This window comes from Leuciscus leuciscus (assembly GCF_965113295.1).
Source record: "Leuciscus leuciscus genome assembly, chromosome: 20".
Taxonomy (NCBI): Eukaryota; Metazoa; Chordata; class Actinopteri; order Cypriniformes; family Leuciscidae; genus Leuciscus; species Leuciscus leuciscus.
In genome coordinates, this window is record NC_138744.1 from 12,450,311 (window position 1) to 12,469,363 (window position 19,053).

General features: G+C 36.2%; 2 protein-coding genes across 4 annotated transcripts; both read left to right on the forward strand.

The window, feature by feature from the left end:
- The first annotated feature begins 591 nt into the window (after window positions 1-591).
- On the forward strand, window positions 592-6,489 carry gpr20 (G protein-coupled receptor 20). Its single transcript, XM_082150970.1, has 2 exons — window positions 592-1,320; window positions 4,323-6,489. The coding sequence occupies exons 1-2, from the start codon at window positions 1,313-1,315 to the stop codon at window positions 5,416-5,418; spliced, it is 1,104 nt and encodes a 367-aa protein (XP_082007096.1). The 5' UTR covers window positions 592-1,312; the 3' UTR covers window positions 5,419-6,489.
- Window positions 6,490-6,912: 423 nt separating this feature from the next.
- Window positions 6,913-19,022, forward strand: slc45a4b (solute carrier family 45 member 4b). 3 transcript variants are annotated; one of them, XM_082149562.1, is made up of 9 exons: window positions 6,964-7,078; window positions 8,082-8,124; window positions 9,702-10,301; window positions 12,465-12,653; window positions 12,826-13,005; window positions 13,766-14,844; window positions 15,617-15,716; window positions 16,658-16,869; window positions 17,556-19,022. In XM_082149562.1, the coding sequence occupies exons 3-9, from the start codon at window positions 10,043-10,045 to the stop codon at window positions 17,928-17,930; spliced, it is 2,394 nt and encodes a 797-aa protein (XP_082005688.1). In that variant the 5' UTR covers window positions 6,964-7,078; window positions 8,082-8,124; window positions 9,702-10,042; the 3' UTR covers window positions 17,931-19,022. The 3 variants fall into 3 exon arrangements, with proteins under 3 accessions (XP_082005689.1, XP_082005688.1, XP_082005690.1); XM_082149564.1 differs by lacking the exon at window positions 6,964-7,078 and adding an exon at window positions 9,411-9,474 and having other exon boundaries at window positions 7,133-8,124; XM_082149563.1 differs by lacking the exon at window positions 8,082-8,124 and having other exon boundaries at window positions 6,913-7,078.
- The last annotated feature ends 31 nt before the right edge of the window (window positions 19,023-19,053 follow it).

Below are 19,053 nucleotides of genomic sequence, written 5' to 3' on the forward strand. Positions count from 1 at the left end.
AGGTGCTGAGATTGTACGTAATAGTTTGGTTACGTACTTGATTGCATCACCTCACTTCATCCTATGCCAATGATTTGCTGTGTACTACATGTGACTCACCGGTATGCTGTGTCTCATTCCCATCATCTCAGGAAACCAGGTTATATAAACCAGAGACATTTTGCTCATTAGTGTACATTTGTAACATTTAAAACATCTGACAACTTGCCCCATCCTGACATTTATGAAAAATACAAAGTATAGAATTCCCCAAAATGAATCATTTAAATTTCTAATTAGGTGTTTGTGTAATTGCCCTTTTTTCTCGAAACCTTAGTGAGAACTAGCCTTTTTTAGAGTTATTATTTGATTTTTAAAATGAACTCTTAATAGTGACAAAATGTAATGGTTGACAGCTGAACAGTTATTCAGTTACCACCAGGGCTCAGAATCATTTTGAATAACGTGTGTGACTTTCAAAAGTTTACAGGCATATTGTAAATGCCACATACAAATATGATTCACATGCTTCCAATGCTGTTAAACAAAGCTGAGACAAAAAAGGACAGCGCACAGTTCCAATTTTTTTAACTCACTCTCAGTCACATTTGAACTTAGCTTACAGACTTCATATCTTTAGTTGGAGAAATTTCGGAAACATCAGGACAGAGACCTGGCAGATGTTGATGGATGTGTTTCCAGACAGGAAATGTGGAAAAAGTGTCGACATGTCCAGCAGTATTAATACATCCTGTTCTTTTATTTTAGCTATCTTGCTGGCATTCTGACACCTTAAAAAATCTTTTACAAGACTTATGCATGCATTTGATCAAGTTTATCAACTTAGAACTTTGCATTATATGCAGTATTTATTGTTTTTCCAGCCCCAGTGCTACTGTAAAATGTAAGGCTACATTTTCATTCAAATAATCGTAACATTGTATTTAATGTCTGTTAAATTTTATTTCAGTAAACCAAACAATCACAATGAAGAGTTTCATATCCCAGAATCCACTGTTTGTAATGTCAGGGTTTATCCAAACTAACTCGAACTTCCTGTGAGCCAGAGGATGAAGGGAGGGAAAGAAACAACAAACGAGTGAAACAGAGAGGGATAGAAAAAGAGACATGCAGCACAGACAAGGTGGAGAGATGTTCTCCTTTTCCCCCTTCAAGGTGAAGAAGTTCAACATGTTTATAGTACAAGGGATTTGGTTTTCATCATTTAAGGTTCTTTAAGATGGTCTTTTACGGTCTAATTTGAGTGTCAGTTCTGTGGCCTTCATTACAACATTTCTGTTTCACACTCCAGATCAACTTCTCATCCTTCTATATGTGCAGGTAAGCAATTACTTTGTGTTGTGTGTGATTACTGTGCAATGATGCAAATTTTTGGTGTGCTTTTATTGATACAAAATGTTTGCAATGCCAACCTTGATTTTTTTATCTTAAATATGGTGTGTGTGAACAGTTCTTTTAAGTGAGAAGATAATGAATCACCAGTTTAATAAATCTACTTAGCCATTTAAAAATATGTTTATACAATTTAGACGATTAAATTTACTGTATATATATATATATATATATATATATATATATATATACAATAAAGATGGTTTTTGAAGTGCAAAGCTATGAGGTACGGAAGCACAGACCAGCTCAATGAAATTGTCTGAATATAATACAAGGTCCAAATGAAAAAGTATAAACACAGAAGGTGCGTTATACAGATTGAGGTAGTGACCATAACAGTGAAAGTGGCATCAAGAGGTAGAATGGGCTAAGAAATGTGCAAAAATATAATAAGAAACATTGTAAATGTGTAGTATGGAGACGGTTTAGTACAGTGCAGTTTCTGTTATATAAGATAAAAAATTATATTATATAATCACTTTGTTTATGAGACTGGTGGTACAATTTTGTTAATATATAAATAATATCTATATTACATTTTATTTTCTATTTTTTATTTTCTATTAATGTGCGGGTATTTTATGGATTTTCCCAAAATGTTCCCAAAACTTGTACATGTTCTTTCGTCACAATTTAATGTGCCGAAGCAATATTTTGCTACAACGAGGGATCATCCTCAAGCCAAAAACAACCAGCCTACATCAAAAGCTCTGACGGCGGCTCACACAGAGATATTTATTTGGACAGCATTAATGCATCACTGTCTCTCAGAAAGGGCCATTAGTTTTGTTGTTGTCTTGGAGAATGACATTCCCTCTTTATATCTGGGAGTCTGCTTTTCGATGACGATTAGCTAATATAGTTTCTAGACAGAAGGAATAGAGGTCACCACCTCTCTCATAAACAGTTGATTGCCTTTTTTATACTTCCAGGTATGTTTTATTGTCAGTGTGAAACTGACATAAAATCAGTGTTTTAAAGAAAAAAGTCAAAAGTTATCAATTTTAGAGGAGAGTAGCTTAATTTCAATTATGCAACAGTGCTTGACGTTGTTAAAATATTTAAATTCATTCTGTGGAGTTTAGTCTCTGATATCTAAACAACATTATTTTGGTCAATACGTATTGTATATTGTTCTGTCTTTTCAATTAAGATGTAAATTGAGCAGAGGCCCAAGTAAATAAACATGCAAAAGAGTCAGAAGTCTGATGCCTTTAGATGCTGCTCAGAATTCATTTGCGTAATATGGGATAGACGTCTATTCCCACGAATCTCAGTATCCAAACAAATCCTTCCCATTAGTCTTAATTGTAAACACATCTCATTCTGAACACCATCTGAACTATGCCAGACCGTAGGTACCTCTTCGTCAGAGGCTTCCAGGCTGTTTGTTTATCAGGCTCATTCTTCCTGCAATGGAAAGAGAGCATATTTGTTTTTGCAGGCAATTTTCCATTATGCCACATTGTACCATGTGACATGGGTTTGAGATGTAGACACACGCAGTCTTAAAACTGTCAATTATTTTTATGTCATTACATACCAAACCTAGGTAAAACATGACCAAAGAAACTGACAGTTTGTTTGAAATAGCCAACTATATATAGCATACTGTCTACTGCAAGAGTATACTATATATTGCAGACAGTTTGCAACTATAAATGTTTTATATAGTATAATAAATTAGCTGGTACATGCAAGAATGACTTGTTGTTTTAAAATATATAAATTAACTAACATTTAAAAAAACTAAATACCCATCTGAACACTGAACTATTTTGTAGTCCTAAAAAGTTACAATCTTACAGTCTTATTATTAATACAAAATATAATTGTTTTATTTACTTACATTTTACTACATACATATTGTGCTGTACCTCAACTTCTATTTATTTATTTAATTTGTTTCTTTATTTATAATTTTTTTATTATTTATTATCTGCACTGAGACCTCTTCTCACTTGTGCTGACATGGCAACGTGATCAGCATTTTAGTTTTGTTAGACATTAGTGCTGCTTTTGACTCTGTATGTCGTTACATCCTCCTTGAAAGGATGTGTGGTTGGTTAGACATCTCTGTTGATGTGTTTGATTGGTTTAAATCCTATCTCACTGATCATTTCCTGTATGTATGATTGGGGAAAAATAAATGCGAACCAACATGCGTAAATGTGTAAATGCATACAGCAGGGTGTCCCGCAGGGGTCTGTGTTAGGGCCTATTCTGTTTAATCTAATCTAATCTAATATAATATAATATAATATAATATAATAAAATATAATATAATATAATATAATATAATTAATATAATATTAGGGTCAAGATCTTGTATTGACAATGGAAGAGTCAAGCACTCTGTAAAGTCTACTCCAGCACATCCCAAAACTTTTAATGAATTTAAGGTCTGGCTCTGAGATGCCAATTCAGGTGTGAAAATGGTTCTTCATGCTCCCTCCCAACCATTCTTTCACAGTTTGAGCCTGATGAATCTTTACATTGTTTTCCTGGAATATGGCCATTATGTGACTTCCTCCATGATTGTTTACGAAATGAAAATCTACACACTCCATCAATTAGGGTTAGAATAGCTGTTGCCAAACATATAGCATGCTAGAAACATAATAATCCCTGCAATAATGATCTAGTCATAGACTCTTAACCATTAGCCTATTTAAATCCAAACAGCGACTTTTTTTTTTTTTTGCAGTGTATAATGATCTATTAATCATTATTATTCTGTTTGTTAATGATTTATTGATAAAAGTTATTATAAAGTTTTAGCAAATTTTCTTAAACTCAATTAGTCAAAAACTATCATTCTACCATTTTTTCTTTGAATCTACAAATAAATGGCTTTAAAAAATTGCTAATCTTCAAAATTGCATCTTTTGTAATTGCAATTTTTCCTTTCTCTTTGTGTTTTTGGCCAGATCCAGCTCCCAAACTACAAAGATGACCCTTACAGAGGTTTCATCGAATCTGAACCTCACATCAACATCGACTCCTCCCCTAACAACTAATACTTCTCCACCATACCGTGAACCTTATTTACACAGACTGGCCCACTTGGATGAGGGTCTCTATAATGACTTTTACAGCCTGTGGATAGCCTTGGTGGTCATCAACACACTTATCTTTATGGTAGGGATGACCCTAAACAGTCTGGCTTTGTATGTCTTCTGCATCAGGACCAAGCCGAAGACTACATCAGTCATCTACACCATTAACCTGGTTGTGACGGATTTGTTGGTTAACCTTTCCCTCCCCACTCGTATCATATTGTACTACAGCGGAGGAAAGTGCCTCAACTGTTCCTACATGCACATATTCAGCTACTTCGTCAACATGTACTGTAGCATCCTCTTCCTCACCAGCATCTGCGTGGATCGCTACCTAGCCATAGTTCAGGCTGAGGCCTCGCGGAAGTGGAGGAACCCTGGTGTGGCCAAAGCAGTGTGCGTCTGCATTTGGCTGTTCGCCATCATCGTGACCTACTCGCTTCTCACGACGGCCATCAAGCACTCAGGCTGCTGCCTGTCCAAACTTTTCGCGCTGACCGTATTCGAGTTCTTCCTCCCGATGGTGATCATAGTAGTGTTTACTATTCGAATCATGTGCGCCCTTTCCAGCCCGGGTCTGATGCAGCAGAGCCGCGACAGACGCATGAAAGCCGTACAGCTGCTGTCGACCGTGCTGGTGATCTTCACCGTCTGCTTCACACCGTTTCACATCCGTCAAGTTCTGTTTTACTTCAATCCTGATCTGCCTCATCATGTGATTGTGTACCATGTGACTGTCACCCTCAGCAGCTTAAACAGCTGCCTGGATCCTGTGGTCTACTGTTTCGTCACCACTAACTTTCAGTCTACCATGAAGAGATTTTTGAGGAAGATAGAAAGAGAGCAGACGAGCGGAGATATTATCAGCATGCAGAAGAGCTCAAAGGCTTCAGGCACAGTGAATAATATAGATAAAAGTATAAGGATAAACATGAGCCCTGTCCAGCAGGGAAGCCGACCTGCATAAGGGAGCGTACATGTGTCCTGTACAGTATTCAGATGGTTGCAATTACCATGTCATATACTAAGGCAAAACCACGGGCATAGATGAGACTTTGTTTCTCTGTGTACTGTAAATACGTAATATTTATTTTATGAGCTTGCATTTCATTTCACATGTGACATTGTTTGTAACTACAACAACTATGGAGCAATGCCAACATAATATGCCACAGCATTTTTAAACTTGTAGTGTTTTAGAGCTGGGGTTTTAAAAATGTTGATGCCAAGGACCCCGAAATATGATGGACCCCTTGCGAGGGACCCCTTAAAAGGCAGACGTAAACTGAATGTATACATCTGTATGCAATGTGCGTATGAAGACACATGAAGGGTTATATTATTGGCTATCATATTGTTACTGTACTGAAGCCAAGACAAATTATTAAAACATTATCTAGAAAATATTGTATTTATATCTATTGTATCTTTTTTTCTGACCACTATTAGAGTGTACTATCATTCAAACGTTTAGGGCCAATATGTTTTTGTTATTGCTTTTAAAATAAGTCTCTTGATTTGATCAAAAATACAATAAAATATTGTGAAATGTTATTACAATTTAAAATAACTGTTTTCTGTTTTGATATATTTTCAAATGTAATTTATTCTTGTGATGGCAAAGCTGAATTTTCAGCATCATTACATCTTGAGTATCACACAATCCTTCAGAAATCATTCCAATATTTTGATTTGGTGCTCAAAAAACATTTCTTATTATTATCAATGTTGAAAACAATTGTGCTGATTAATATTTTTGTGGAAACTGATACTTTTCAGGATTCTTTGATTAATAGAAAGTTCAGAAGAACAGCGTTTATTTTAAATATATTTTTTGAATTCAGAACTTTTGGTCAAATGAATGGGTTCTAGTTGAATAAAAGTATTAATTTCTTTAAAACTGACCCCAAACTTTTAAACTGTAGTGTATACCTGCAGAGAAGCATTATTTTTTGTTTTTTTGCTTTTAAATTTTCCATGGACCCCACTATGTGGCCCCCTGTGGGTCCCCAGATAGAAAATATACATAATAGATACATTCATGTAAAAAAAAAAATGTTTTGTGTCATAAAATCCTTTTTAGAACTTCTGTAAAAAAATTCAAATAATAACTAGATTTGATGCTTAGCAGCAAAATCATAGTGTTAACATTTTAGATAAGCTTTTGTTTTATGCTTTAGGCCAAATGAGAGTATCAGTGAACTATTCTTTCACAATGTTAACCACAGACCTGAAGTAGGCTACAGAAAAAGAAAAAAAAAGAGGAAATTCTATATAAATCAATGCTTGAATAGTTTTTAAGCATTCAGGCTGGACTAGCTGCAGAGTAGACTACTACTTAGTGTAGTATTTTATTTAAACTCTAGAATAACACGTATCTAATCTGTCAAATTATAGTCAACCTGATTTATTTTATTGCATTATAGTATTTCATTATCAAATACCACTTTAAGAGACATCAGTTGTGTGTTTATGACACAGTGTCGTTTTAGTTCACAGATTGTGACAGCAATCAGCGAGATTACATCATTGTTGAGTCTGACGAGGGGGATTTGTAGCCTTGAGTGTAACGACTGGCAACCTCGAGCAGACAAAAGATGCAGTAGACATCCGCGACCTGAGAGCAGGTACATTTTTCTCTTTAACATCTTACTCCATTCACTTGTGTGGATGCTGAGATTCTTTCTCTATCAATAAATGAAGATGTCTTTATGAATCGAACCGCTCGTCGAGCTCGGAAAGTGATGGTATCCTCTAAATTTACTGTAGAAGCAAGTTAATTTAGCAGGCTAGCAGTCCGGGCTAACAGACTGTATAAGTATCAATCAGACTGATGATTCATATAAAGTTCAGCGAAATCCCAAATGCATAATAATTGTAACTTCGCTTGCTCTTTCCCAGTCAGATCACTTTACCCTCCCAGGAAATAAAGTTGGTTAAGTTACATGATTAGTGTGTGTATAATGTAAAACATCTACAACACATAAATCATTGTATGCAACAGTCGGATGATCTGGCAATCCTTTGAATCCAGGAAAAAAAATCATAGGCAATGGGGGATTTATGGTGATCTGGTGGATGTTTGTAGCGTTTATTTCAGCCAGCAAGGTTGTTTATGTGTCTAAAATTGATATCTCACGTTGTTAACTGAAATCGACTGGGTTTAATGTTAGGTTTCCAGGCTCATTTCCAATAACAAACAATAAACCGTACATGTTTAGGCATGATCTGAGCTCCATCACAGGCTTCTTCTTAAAAGGTATGCACGTGATTCAGCGCATGGCACCTCTCCGCCATGTCGTCATGCATCGTCCTCCTTATAAAACAATGTCATGTAAAAGTCTCTGACTGACACAGGTGTCCATTCGCACACCTGACTCTTGTCACAGCAGGTCTGGGTTCAGTGGGCTGCTCTGGGGTGAATGTTACCTGGCAAAAGCGTCTGGGTGCAGCGTAGCCTTATCAGTACAGTGCACACAGGGGGCGGGCAGTTATGAGTCTCGTGTTGTCAGCAAGTAAAACTAGTGACTTTTTTTTATTTTTTAGCTCTGTCACTGTATGTGTTTGTTCTGTAGCCCTTCTGGTGTAAGCATAATTCACTTTATCTGATATAATATTTCTGGGTTAAAGGTATTTGGGCATCAAATGAAACACGTGCTACTTGAGGAACGAGGTAGGATATGTTTTTGATTATTACATGTGCGACATGTTCCCTAGTCTTGTAACCAAATTTGTAACATGTTGAAATGAATTAGGCTATAGTTTCGCGTATGTAATCCTGTACTCTGTAGCCTATATTTTAAATAAGTAAATATAAATAGTTTAAAGTGTATAGGAAAATTATTTAGTAGCCTAAACAAATTAATTAAATTTAATTAAAACTGAATATTAAAATAACATTACAAATATACATTGAGCATACAGTAATTTTAACGAATGGGTTTATCATATCAGCTGCTCATCCACCATTAGTTTTTAAATTCTTATGGAAATATTTTAGTACTGGCACATGTGCTATTATAATTTATAGCTCTACAGTAACTTGGTGAAGCAGGATTGTGTAATGCTAACTCAATTAAAACGACCTTTGGAACTTTACACACTTGCTGCCTTTACCATAGGATTGTAGAAGGTATAAATAAACTTAAAAGTACACATTTTGCATTGCCTACTCTGTGACAACGTTTTTAAACATTGTTTTAGAGCTTGTGCTTGGATAAATACCTTTCTGATATCATCGGTAAATCCACAAAAGAAGGCACGTATTACGTTTATTTTACACTTAATCTCTTTATATATTAATATTGTTATGGCTATTTTGGTTTTAAAAAAGTCTTTAAAATATTAAACCTGAGGTTTGGGGCACCAAAAAAGAAATTTAAATTTTAAAATCATTTAAAATATAATTAATTATATATTAATATAATTACATATATTAATATGTATGTTTATATATATATATATATATAATTTGTGTATATAAAATGCATAATTTTATGAAGTGTAATAGTCTAAATTGTGTTATGTGAAAAAGCAGATGGTGTTTTTGTACTTTCAGTTAAAGGGATTATCCCAAAAATGTATGAATGTTCTTAAAAACCTGTATGCTGAACACAAAAGAAGATATTTTGAAGAATGTCAGTAACCAGTTTATGGGACCCCATTGATTTCCATTGTGTGTGTTTTTTCCATACATTGAAAGTCAATGGGGTCCATCAACTGTTTGGTTACCCATATTCTTCAGAATATCTTCTTTTGTGTTCAGCAGAAGAAAGACATTCATACAGGTTTGGAACAACTTGAGGGTGTGTAAATTATGACAGAATTTTTCCTTTTTGGGTGAACTATCCCTTTAAGGCTTTAAAATGTTCTATTAGGAATAAGTATCAACATTCTACTATCTTTTCAGTGCCCATTCCCTATTTTAGTCACTTTATTATTTCATCTGCCTTTCTCCAGGGATTACAGATATGCCAAATATGTCATGCTTTTGGTAAAACTATGTTTACTGTCATAATGCCAGGTTTGTTCCCATCTTGTTTTTCACTAACATTTTTCCACTGCCTTGATCTTTCTGGATATCAGTTTTTTATGCCAAGATTTCTCTCTCTCTCTCTCTCTCTCTCTCTCTCTCTCTCTCTCTCTCTCTCTCTCTCTCTCTCTCTCTCTCTCTCTCTCTCTCTCTCTCTCTCTCTCTCTCACTCACTCTCTCACTCTCTCATTCACTCTCTCTTTCTCCTTCTCATCTAGATTAATAAGTAATTCCATGGAGGCACACAGAGGAACATCCACCTGTTCTGCTCTCCATGCCCTCCCCCTTTACCCTTTTTCCTTTCAAGAAAACATGACTTGTGAATTACACCAACAAAGCTCTATATTGACTGGTATTCATTACAGTGGATGGTAGACCTCTCACTAAAATATATGGAACAACATGACCTCTCTGTTGACTACGGGTTAGTGTTTTATAATAAGAAAACTGCTGTGGATTATGAAAGATCAACTTGGAGGTCTTAAGCAAAATAGAGTCTGTACTTGTGAGGGGTAAGTACCACAGGAATCTGGATCAAGACCCCACACCAGCATCGTATATGCAGGCCAGCATGGCACCCAAGAACGCTGTCACAGAGTCCATTCCAGTGTTGGACCTGACAGTCATGCAAGAGAAGGATCCAAATGGTGGGCAAAACATGGAGAAGGAAGTGGAGATGTCAGAGGACTCGGCCAGTGAGGATTCTGTAAACCACATCCCCAAGCGGTTATGGGTCATGCACGGTGCCGTCATGTTTGGGAGGGAGTTCTGCTACGCCATGGAAACAGCGCTGGTCACTCCTGTGCTGTTGCAGCTAGGTTAGTAATCAACCGTTATCCCAACAACAAACATGTCGTTCCAAACCCGTGGGACTTTATTTGTTCTGTGGAACATAAAAGAAGATATTATGAAAACTGTTGGTGTTTTTGGCCACAAAATGAAAGTCAATGAGGTAGTGTTGTTTGGACCCCATTGACTTTCATTGTATGAGCAAAAACATTCTTCAAAATATCATATTTTGTGTTCCACAGAAGAAATAAACTCCACTATTCTTTTGACAGACATTTTTGTATAATTTCCATGCACTATTTTGACATTTTTGACAATTTTTTCCTGTCACTATAATGACAGCATTTAGATCTTTTTAACATTCTTTAGATTTAGATAAAGCATTGAAAATGCTGATGTAACCGAAACAGGCACAGTCTCATGCACACTTTTTTAGAAAAGGCCATTTTTTGCAATATCAGGTCTGCACTTTGTATCCACCTTATTTTTGTACCTTGTAAATTGTCATGGCGTCTGGTGTCATTCGCTTCCAGTTATTTTTGGCTGTACAAAACAGCTTGTTAATGCTGCTTGATATTGTAAACTGGTATGTCTTATAATATTATTTTAATGTACTGTCGTAATTATAAACGCACTGATTTGTAGTGCATAGTTTTACTATTTGCTGCGCTTTGATATTCTTCTAATTATTTGACCACTAATGAATTAGGTATTGCACATTCACAGAAGATAGCTTACTTCCATGTTGCAAAATAAGGTCGATAGATAGAGGGTTAATGGGTGATTTAGTGTTTTTTAATTATTCTAGGATTGAGACCTCTGTTCATAATCATTGAACAGGGACATTCCTTTGGTTTTGGTGAGTGTTCCCTATTGTGTCAATGCCAATCCTGTGTCATAGTAGTAAGATGAAGGGAGGCTTGTTTCCACAATAGCATGCAAAAATGGACATGGTAGGCTTGGAATTCAGAGAATGTGTGAGTGTGCGCATTTCTCTTTCGCTCGGTTTTCCGTCCATTTTGAATAAGATCAATGTCAACAGATCCTCTCAGGAAACTGCCGGGTTTAATATTACAAAAGGTTTGAATTGCCCTGAAGACCCTCTGTTCCCGTACCAAAAGCAGTTTTACTAGATTTAACAGCTGAAAATATACTGAACATCATCCAGTAAACTCTAATAGGCCATTTTCCCAGAAGATTTAGCATATCGTAGCCTAAATCACTCTGTAATTGTCCTTTTAATGTGCATGTTGATGCAAAATATATGCATCCCTTAAAATCTCAAATAGCCTACTTGATGAAAATAGGTAAAATAATTGAAATGTTGAGCGTGGTTTAATAGACAATCAACCAGAGTCTGTTTTTAGCGTAAAAAGGATAAAATCCTCTCTGGTGTTGGATTAAATGCTGTGGGTATTGACAAAACCATCTATTTTAAGTTATTAACCCTTGAGAGTTGTCAGTGTTATTTCTTTATAATATAGGCTGATTTCTTCATTACTTCATACTGCATACTGCACCTTATCCTGATCTGTAGAGGTTCAAATGTAGTTGAATAGATGGTCTAATGATCTTTAAAGCTGAAGAGTTATGATTTGACATGTGACATGTCTGTTGTCTGCACTTTCTGTTCTCTCATTCTCAGTCGGCATCCCACTTCACACATGACATGTTCTTTCGCATGTTTGGACTTCTTGAAAAAAGAAGTTGTTTGACATTTTAAGTTTCACTTGAGTAATCAAGTGTTTGGATTTTAGTATGTCATCAGTCCTGGCACGAGTTCTGCATGCCAGACTAGAAAATGTTCGACTCATGGAAAATTCCTACAGCCGTTATTGTTAAAACTAGTTGCTATGAGCCATTACCTCCAAATCATGTAAAATACTCTTCAGTTTTCCCACGCCCTTTTTATATACTCTGAGTCATCGCATTTGATAATAGTTTTATTGTCAGACGCAATGTGGTTGCTTCATTACTATGACACAGTTTTAGATCTATTGCCTGAAAGGTTTATAGTGTTGTAAATGGCAGGTTAATGAACTGCAGACATGCTGAAACTCGCCCAGTCATCTGTTTCAAATGATGAGAGTTGCTATAGTTGCCATATTGGTACATTTCAGCAAACTGGTTATTAATTTTTGATCTGCCTGAACCTTGGAATTGTATTGATCGTGGTCCTTTTCTGCTTGCAGGTCTCCCAGAGCAGTATTACAGCTTAACCTGGTTCCTCAGCCCTATTTTGGGTTTAATTTTCACCCCTCTGATTGGCTCTGCAAGTGACCGCTGCACTTTGAAATGGGGTCGGAGGAGACCCTTCATTTTGGTGCTGTGTATAGGATTGTTAATGGGAGTGGCCTTATTTCTCAATGGATCTCTTATAGGTAATTACTACTATTTTATATATTTATATATTATTTCAAACTAATTGCATAATATTGTTCATGCACATAGTTGCATGCCACTGTTATTTAAAATCCCATTAGTCCCATGACTATGTATTATTTTTATTATTTATTTTAAATTTTTTGACCTTTTAATCTGTCTCTGAAACAGGTCTGTCTCTGGGTGACGTCCCCGGTAATCAACTGGTTGGGATCGTGCTGACTATTGTTGGTGTGGTGGTTCTGGACTTCTGTGCTGATGCTTTGGACGGACCAATCAGAGCCTACCTCCTGGATGTGGCTGATACTGAGGAACAGGACGTGGCTCTAAATATACATGCTTTCTCAGCAGGTATATATTCTGGGACTGGGAGAGAACTGGAATAGAGATGCTCTGTTCTTTAGCATCAGACTTAAACCATCTCAACTCTTTAAAAAACAGTCATGCTTTTATTATATAATTACTCACTGGTAAAGATCTAATCAGAATAACAATGTTCCACTTGCATGGAAAAAGTGATTATACACTACAGTTCAAAAGTTTGGGGTCAGTACATAAAAAAGAAGAAAATAAATGAAAACTTTTATTCAGTAAATGATCACACGTAACGGTAAAGACATTTGTAATGTTAAAAAATGATTTCCATTTCAAATGAATACTTTTGAACTTTCTAATTTGTCAAAGAATCCTGAACAAAAAATATATATCATAGTTCTCACAAAAATATGTCAAGATTTAATATAATATGAAGTGTTTCCTGAGCACCAAATCAGCATATTAGAATGATTTCTGAAGGATCATGTGACATTGAAGACGGTTGCTGAAAATTCAACTTTGCCACCACAGGAATAAATGACATTTTAAAATATATTAAAATAAAATAAGTTTGTAATAATTTCACAATATCACTGTTTTACTCTATTTTTGATCAAATAAATACAGACTTGGTGAGCAACTAAGCATAATATACTTTTTTTTCAAAAACATAAAAAAAAAACATACTGGATGGTGATTATATTTTAGTTACATAAGATATTTAGCCTAGAAGGCTGCATTGATGTTGTATATTCTGTTTTCGGTGGTTTAAAGTGATGTAATTCCTGTCTTTCAGGGCTGGGAGGTGCTGTTGGTTACGTGCTTGGAGGGCTGGACTGGACCAATACCTTTCTGGGTCGAGCTTTTAAGGCCCAAGAGCAGGTCCTCTTTTTCTTTGCTGCCATCATCTTTATCATTTCTGCGACACTTCATCTTTTCAGCATCAAGGAGCATCTATATAACCCCAACCAGCCAGGGGTATTGAAGGATGAGGATGAAGAAAGGCCACCTTCTGTCCAGCTCTTTGGAAGCTTTCCATCCACTCGCCTCTTGCCTCAACTAGAACTTATCCCTGAGGAGGAACCATTTTCAGTCCACGAGGATGATCGGTCTGATCGTGATGTTTCAACAGATTTTCTAAACATCGAATTGGTGCGTTGTAAAAGTGACTCAGTTTTAGCCATGCCAGATTCTGCCATAGAGCTTGACCCAGACTTGGATCGCGATGGGCAGTTTCTTTGGGACATCGAACCAAATTTATTCCAGGACTTTCAGGGTGTACAAGATGATGGAACAACAGTGGATTGTCACAACACCAGCCAGCTAGGTCAGTGCATTGACAACCACTTACAGAAGTGTGATAGCAATGGGGAACACATCTGTGGAGCTGCCAATACTGTAAACGGCAATCCAATCAATGGAGCAGCGAATGGCACTAATCCATGCAAAGTTGGTTTACGACCATCCGGCGGCCCAGTGCGCCGCCGCCACCCTTCCTTCTACCGCCAGCCCTCCTTCACTTTCTCTTATCACGGACGTGTGGGCTTTCAATGGCGACGCCGCTACGGCAACATGGCCAGGCCAATCAAATCTTCACAAAGCCTGAATGACATCGACAAAATACCTAGACGTCACGAGAGGCAGAAGTTGCAACCAAGTAAAATCTCTGCATCCCGCAGGATTGAGGAAGACGAAGAAAGCGAGGATGAAGATGGTGGTACGACAGTCAAACTACTCTGGTTGTCCATGCTGAAGATGCCGCCCCAGCTCTGGCGTCTGTGTGTATGTCACCTGCTCACCTGGTTCTCCATGATCGCGCAGGCTGTGTTCTACACAGACTTCATGGGCCAGGTTATCTTTGAAGGAGACCCGACTGTAAGAAGAGTTTTTTTTATCCTGTCCTTTAATTATAGCCTCTGTAAATATCAATTAAAAATAAAATGAATGTATAAAAATATTAATAAATTAGAATTTAATCTTTAATTTATTGGCCAGATAAAGTCAAAATAATTATAATAATCACAATTTTAATCAATGAAAATACCAAATTATTAGCCTACCAAAATTGTTAAAGGTATAGCGGAGGATGTTTTACTTCCTGGTGGGTAACCTATACTATTGGTCCTCCTAATTGTCAATCATTCTGGTGAATCAATCAAACTTTTCAAAAAGTGGAGAGGGCGGGTCTTATCTAAAATTTGGAAAGATCCTCCGCTATACCTTTAAGCCAACATTGTGATACTTTGAGGGCGTTTTCACATCTGGCTCGTTTGGAGCATTGTTTCGGAACCTGGCGTGCTTTCTCACTTTTAGTTTAAGGCATATGAACACAGCAATCGCGCTCGTATCCGCACCCGGAAAAAATGGGTAATTTTCTTTTTTTAAATCCGTCAATTTAAATAAAAATGTTGCCTTGTGAAAGTGAACCGAACCAAGAAGAAGTTGCAACATTGTAACAGTTTTAATCCCTGTTTCTGAACAAAGCAAATGATATACACGCCCTTAGTCTTACAATACACTACATACAATTTACTTTTGTAATATCTAGTGTTGATATAATACAGGCTCTATTTAATGGAATCTAATACTGAATTTATTTATATAATATACTTATACTGGATATGCTGTTGATGTTTTTCAAAACCAGGCTGCTGCTAACTCCACCGCCCTGCAGAACTACAGTAAAGGTGTGCAGATGGGCTGCTGGGGTCTTGTGATCTACGCAGCTACAGCTGCCCTCTGCTCAGGTGTGTGTTATGTTCATGTATTGTATTTGGTTAGGACATTGCTAATGATGAGAATTACATTTTTTTTCATTTTTTTTTTTCAGTTGGGTGATCAAGTTTCAGTTCTGTATTTAGACACTCACATGACCACGTTGTGAAATAAGCAGATTTTTTTAGTGTGTGTTAGTCCTTATACATTTTGTCTTGAATCTGTAATTCCCTTTATGAAGATCAGAATGTTGGGTATATTTTCTTGGTTTTATTTTTACATGTAATTTAGGATTCAAATTGTTGTCTTTTTTAAATTGAGAAACGTTAACTTGTCACATATCTTATGTAACACTACTGTTCAAAAGTTTGGGGTCAGTAAGTTTTTTTTTTTCATTTTGAAAGACAATTAATAGTTTTATTCAGCAAGATGCATTCATTTGATCAAAAGTGACAATAAATAGTTTTACATTGTTACAAACCTTTCTATTTCAAATGACATCATTCTCTTGAGCCTTCTATATTCTAGACTTCTAAAAAAAACAAATTATCACGGATTCCACAAAAATATTAGGCAACACAACTGTTTTCAACATTTATAATAATAAGAAATGTTTTTTAGCCACCAAATCAGCATATTAGAATGATTTCTGAAGGATCTTGTGAAACTGAAGTCTGGAGTAATGATGCTTAAAATTCAGCTTTGCCATCACAGAAAAAAAAAAATCCATTTTTAAAATATATTAAAATTGAAAGTTATTTTAAGTTGTAATAATATTTCACAATATTGCTGTTTTTACTGTATTTTGTATCAAATTAATGCAGCCTTGGTGAGCAAAAGACATTTCAAAACACACAAAAAAAGACCAACCCCAAACTTTTGAACATGGTTTCATAGTCAGCACTTTTTGTTCTGTCTTTGTTGGTGTCCATTCTGATTATTATTCAAACCGAATTATTCATCTGTTTTACAGATGTGCTCCAAAGGATCTTAAACAACTATGACCTAAGCATAAAAATCACCTACATGTTGGGGACTCTAGCCTTTGCTGTGGGAACAGCTGTCATGTCCATCTTTCCAAATGTATATGTTGCTATGGTGATGATAAGCACCATGGGAATCATCTCCATGAGCATGTCATACTGCCCTTATGCTCTTCTGGGACAGTACCATGAAATCAAGGAGGTCTGTATAATTTTATAAACTTATAAGATATATGATATTACCAATAACATATACACAGTACTGGTCAAAAGTTTGGAATGATCTTTTTAAGATTTTTTTTTTATGTTTTTGAAAGAAGTCTCTTATACTCTCCAAAGCTGCATTTATTTGATCAAAATACAGTAAAACAATTTAAAACAACTGTTTTCTATTTTATTATATTTTAAAATACAAGTTATTCCTGTGATGCAAAAGCTGAATTTTCATCAGTCAATACTCCAGTCTTCAGTGTCACATGATCCTTCAGAAATCATTCTAATATGCTGATTTGGGGCTCAAGAAACAGTTCTTATTATCATTAATGTTGAAAACATTAAACTGCTTAATTTTTGTTACAGGATTCATTGAGTAGAACATTTAAAAGAACAGCACTTATTTAGTTATTGATAGATAGATAGATAGATAGATAGATAGATAGATAGATAGATAGATAGATAGATAGATAGATAGATAGATAGATAGATAGATAGATAGATAGATAGATAGATAGATAGATAGATAGATAGATAGATATAGATTTGAAAGATAAGCTTATACAGAATCAATTTTCACTGCCATAGCACTTGATTTGTTACAGCAGTTTTCCCCTGCAGCAGCAGCAGTGTTTTTCAACGAGTGTCTATCATCTTTCTCTTACATTGTCATAGTACATTCATCACAGCCCTGGCAACTCCCGGCGAGGCTTTGGCATCGACTGCGCCATCCTGACATGTCAGGTTTACATCTCTCAGATCTTGGTGGCGTCGGCGCTCGGAGCGGTTGTAGATGCCGTTGGCTCAGTGAGGGTGATCCCTATGGTGGCATCGGGAGGATCCTTTCTTGCCTTCCTTGCTGCGGCTATCCTCGTCATCTACCCTAATACACTTGGCGATGATGATGATGAAGACGAGGATGATGAAGAGCCAGGCCCAAGTTCTGTTAAATCGGAGGCAGCGTCCAATAACAGTACAGAGAAACACAGTGTTTTAAAGTCAATGCCAAGGAACAGTTCCAGCAAGCCAGAGGTTGAATCCTCAGTTTGAGTGTTAAAACGTAAAATACTAGAGTTTTTGAAGTACCAATCCCAGAATGCACAAGCAAGTTAAGACAAAAGACTGAGGGGCGTGCTCTACCATTCATATACTCTCACACATGCTGATGTTATTCTGTGGATTTGATACAGAGACTATTTGAGTCAAATATGTGATTTCTGAGATTATTTCTCAAGCTATTTATTATTGGTGCCCAAACATTTCCATCGTCTACAAAAAAAATGACCAGGTTTACGTCACTACAGTGAAAACATTGTTTCACATGCTAATACATTTTTGCCACACATTTAATCACTCCACTTTGCAAGTCAACATTTGCATACCAGATGCGAGTTTACATTTTCAGACTGACGTTTTACTCTGTGTTAAAATATGTCTGATTATCATTGTATGTCCCTCATTTCTTGAGAAACACTCAGGGGTAAAGCTGCTGCTTTCGAGCGCAAAATGCTCACTCTGTAAAGACTTTAACTATGCACCAAAATATTTGTTTGTAATGTTTCTAGATTTTGAATAAGACATTGGTTTTCAGAGTTGTCTTTAGTTCAGAAATGTGATTTTCTTAGGTACACTATTTGATGGTGTGAATAGAGTGGATGACCATGGCATTAAGTTAAGAAATGGCTTTGCTTTTTGCAGCAGTGATTGGTGTGCGAAATGAAGAAGTGCGTTTAGCTGTCATGGCAAGTTTTACTGTCTGTCAGCCTCCGTCTTAAGTAATGACACTCCAATAGTGGCAGTATTTTTCACAGCCAAATTCATAATGTTCCAATACTGTTGCGTAGTTTATATACACACGTTTTTGAGACTGCTTTTCAATCAAGACGACAGGCCAAACAAGATCACAGATCTCCACTCTGCCTAAGTGGACCAACTAAGTTAATGGCCTCTTATGTTCATGTAGTTTAAATGCATCGCTGGAAATGTGAGGTCAGTGGCCTGGCTTTGTATCCTATTTTATCAGGCAAAAAAATCTTTGTGTTTGTGATGATTTCATTATCAAGGTGGACAAATCTTTGTGTATTTTTGGTACTGCTGACTTTTTTGTGTGTGTGTTTGATAAAGAGAAAGCTTTACACTTTACACTTTACACCCTGTTTGAAGGATTGTTTGA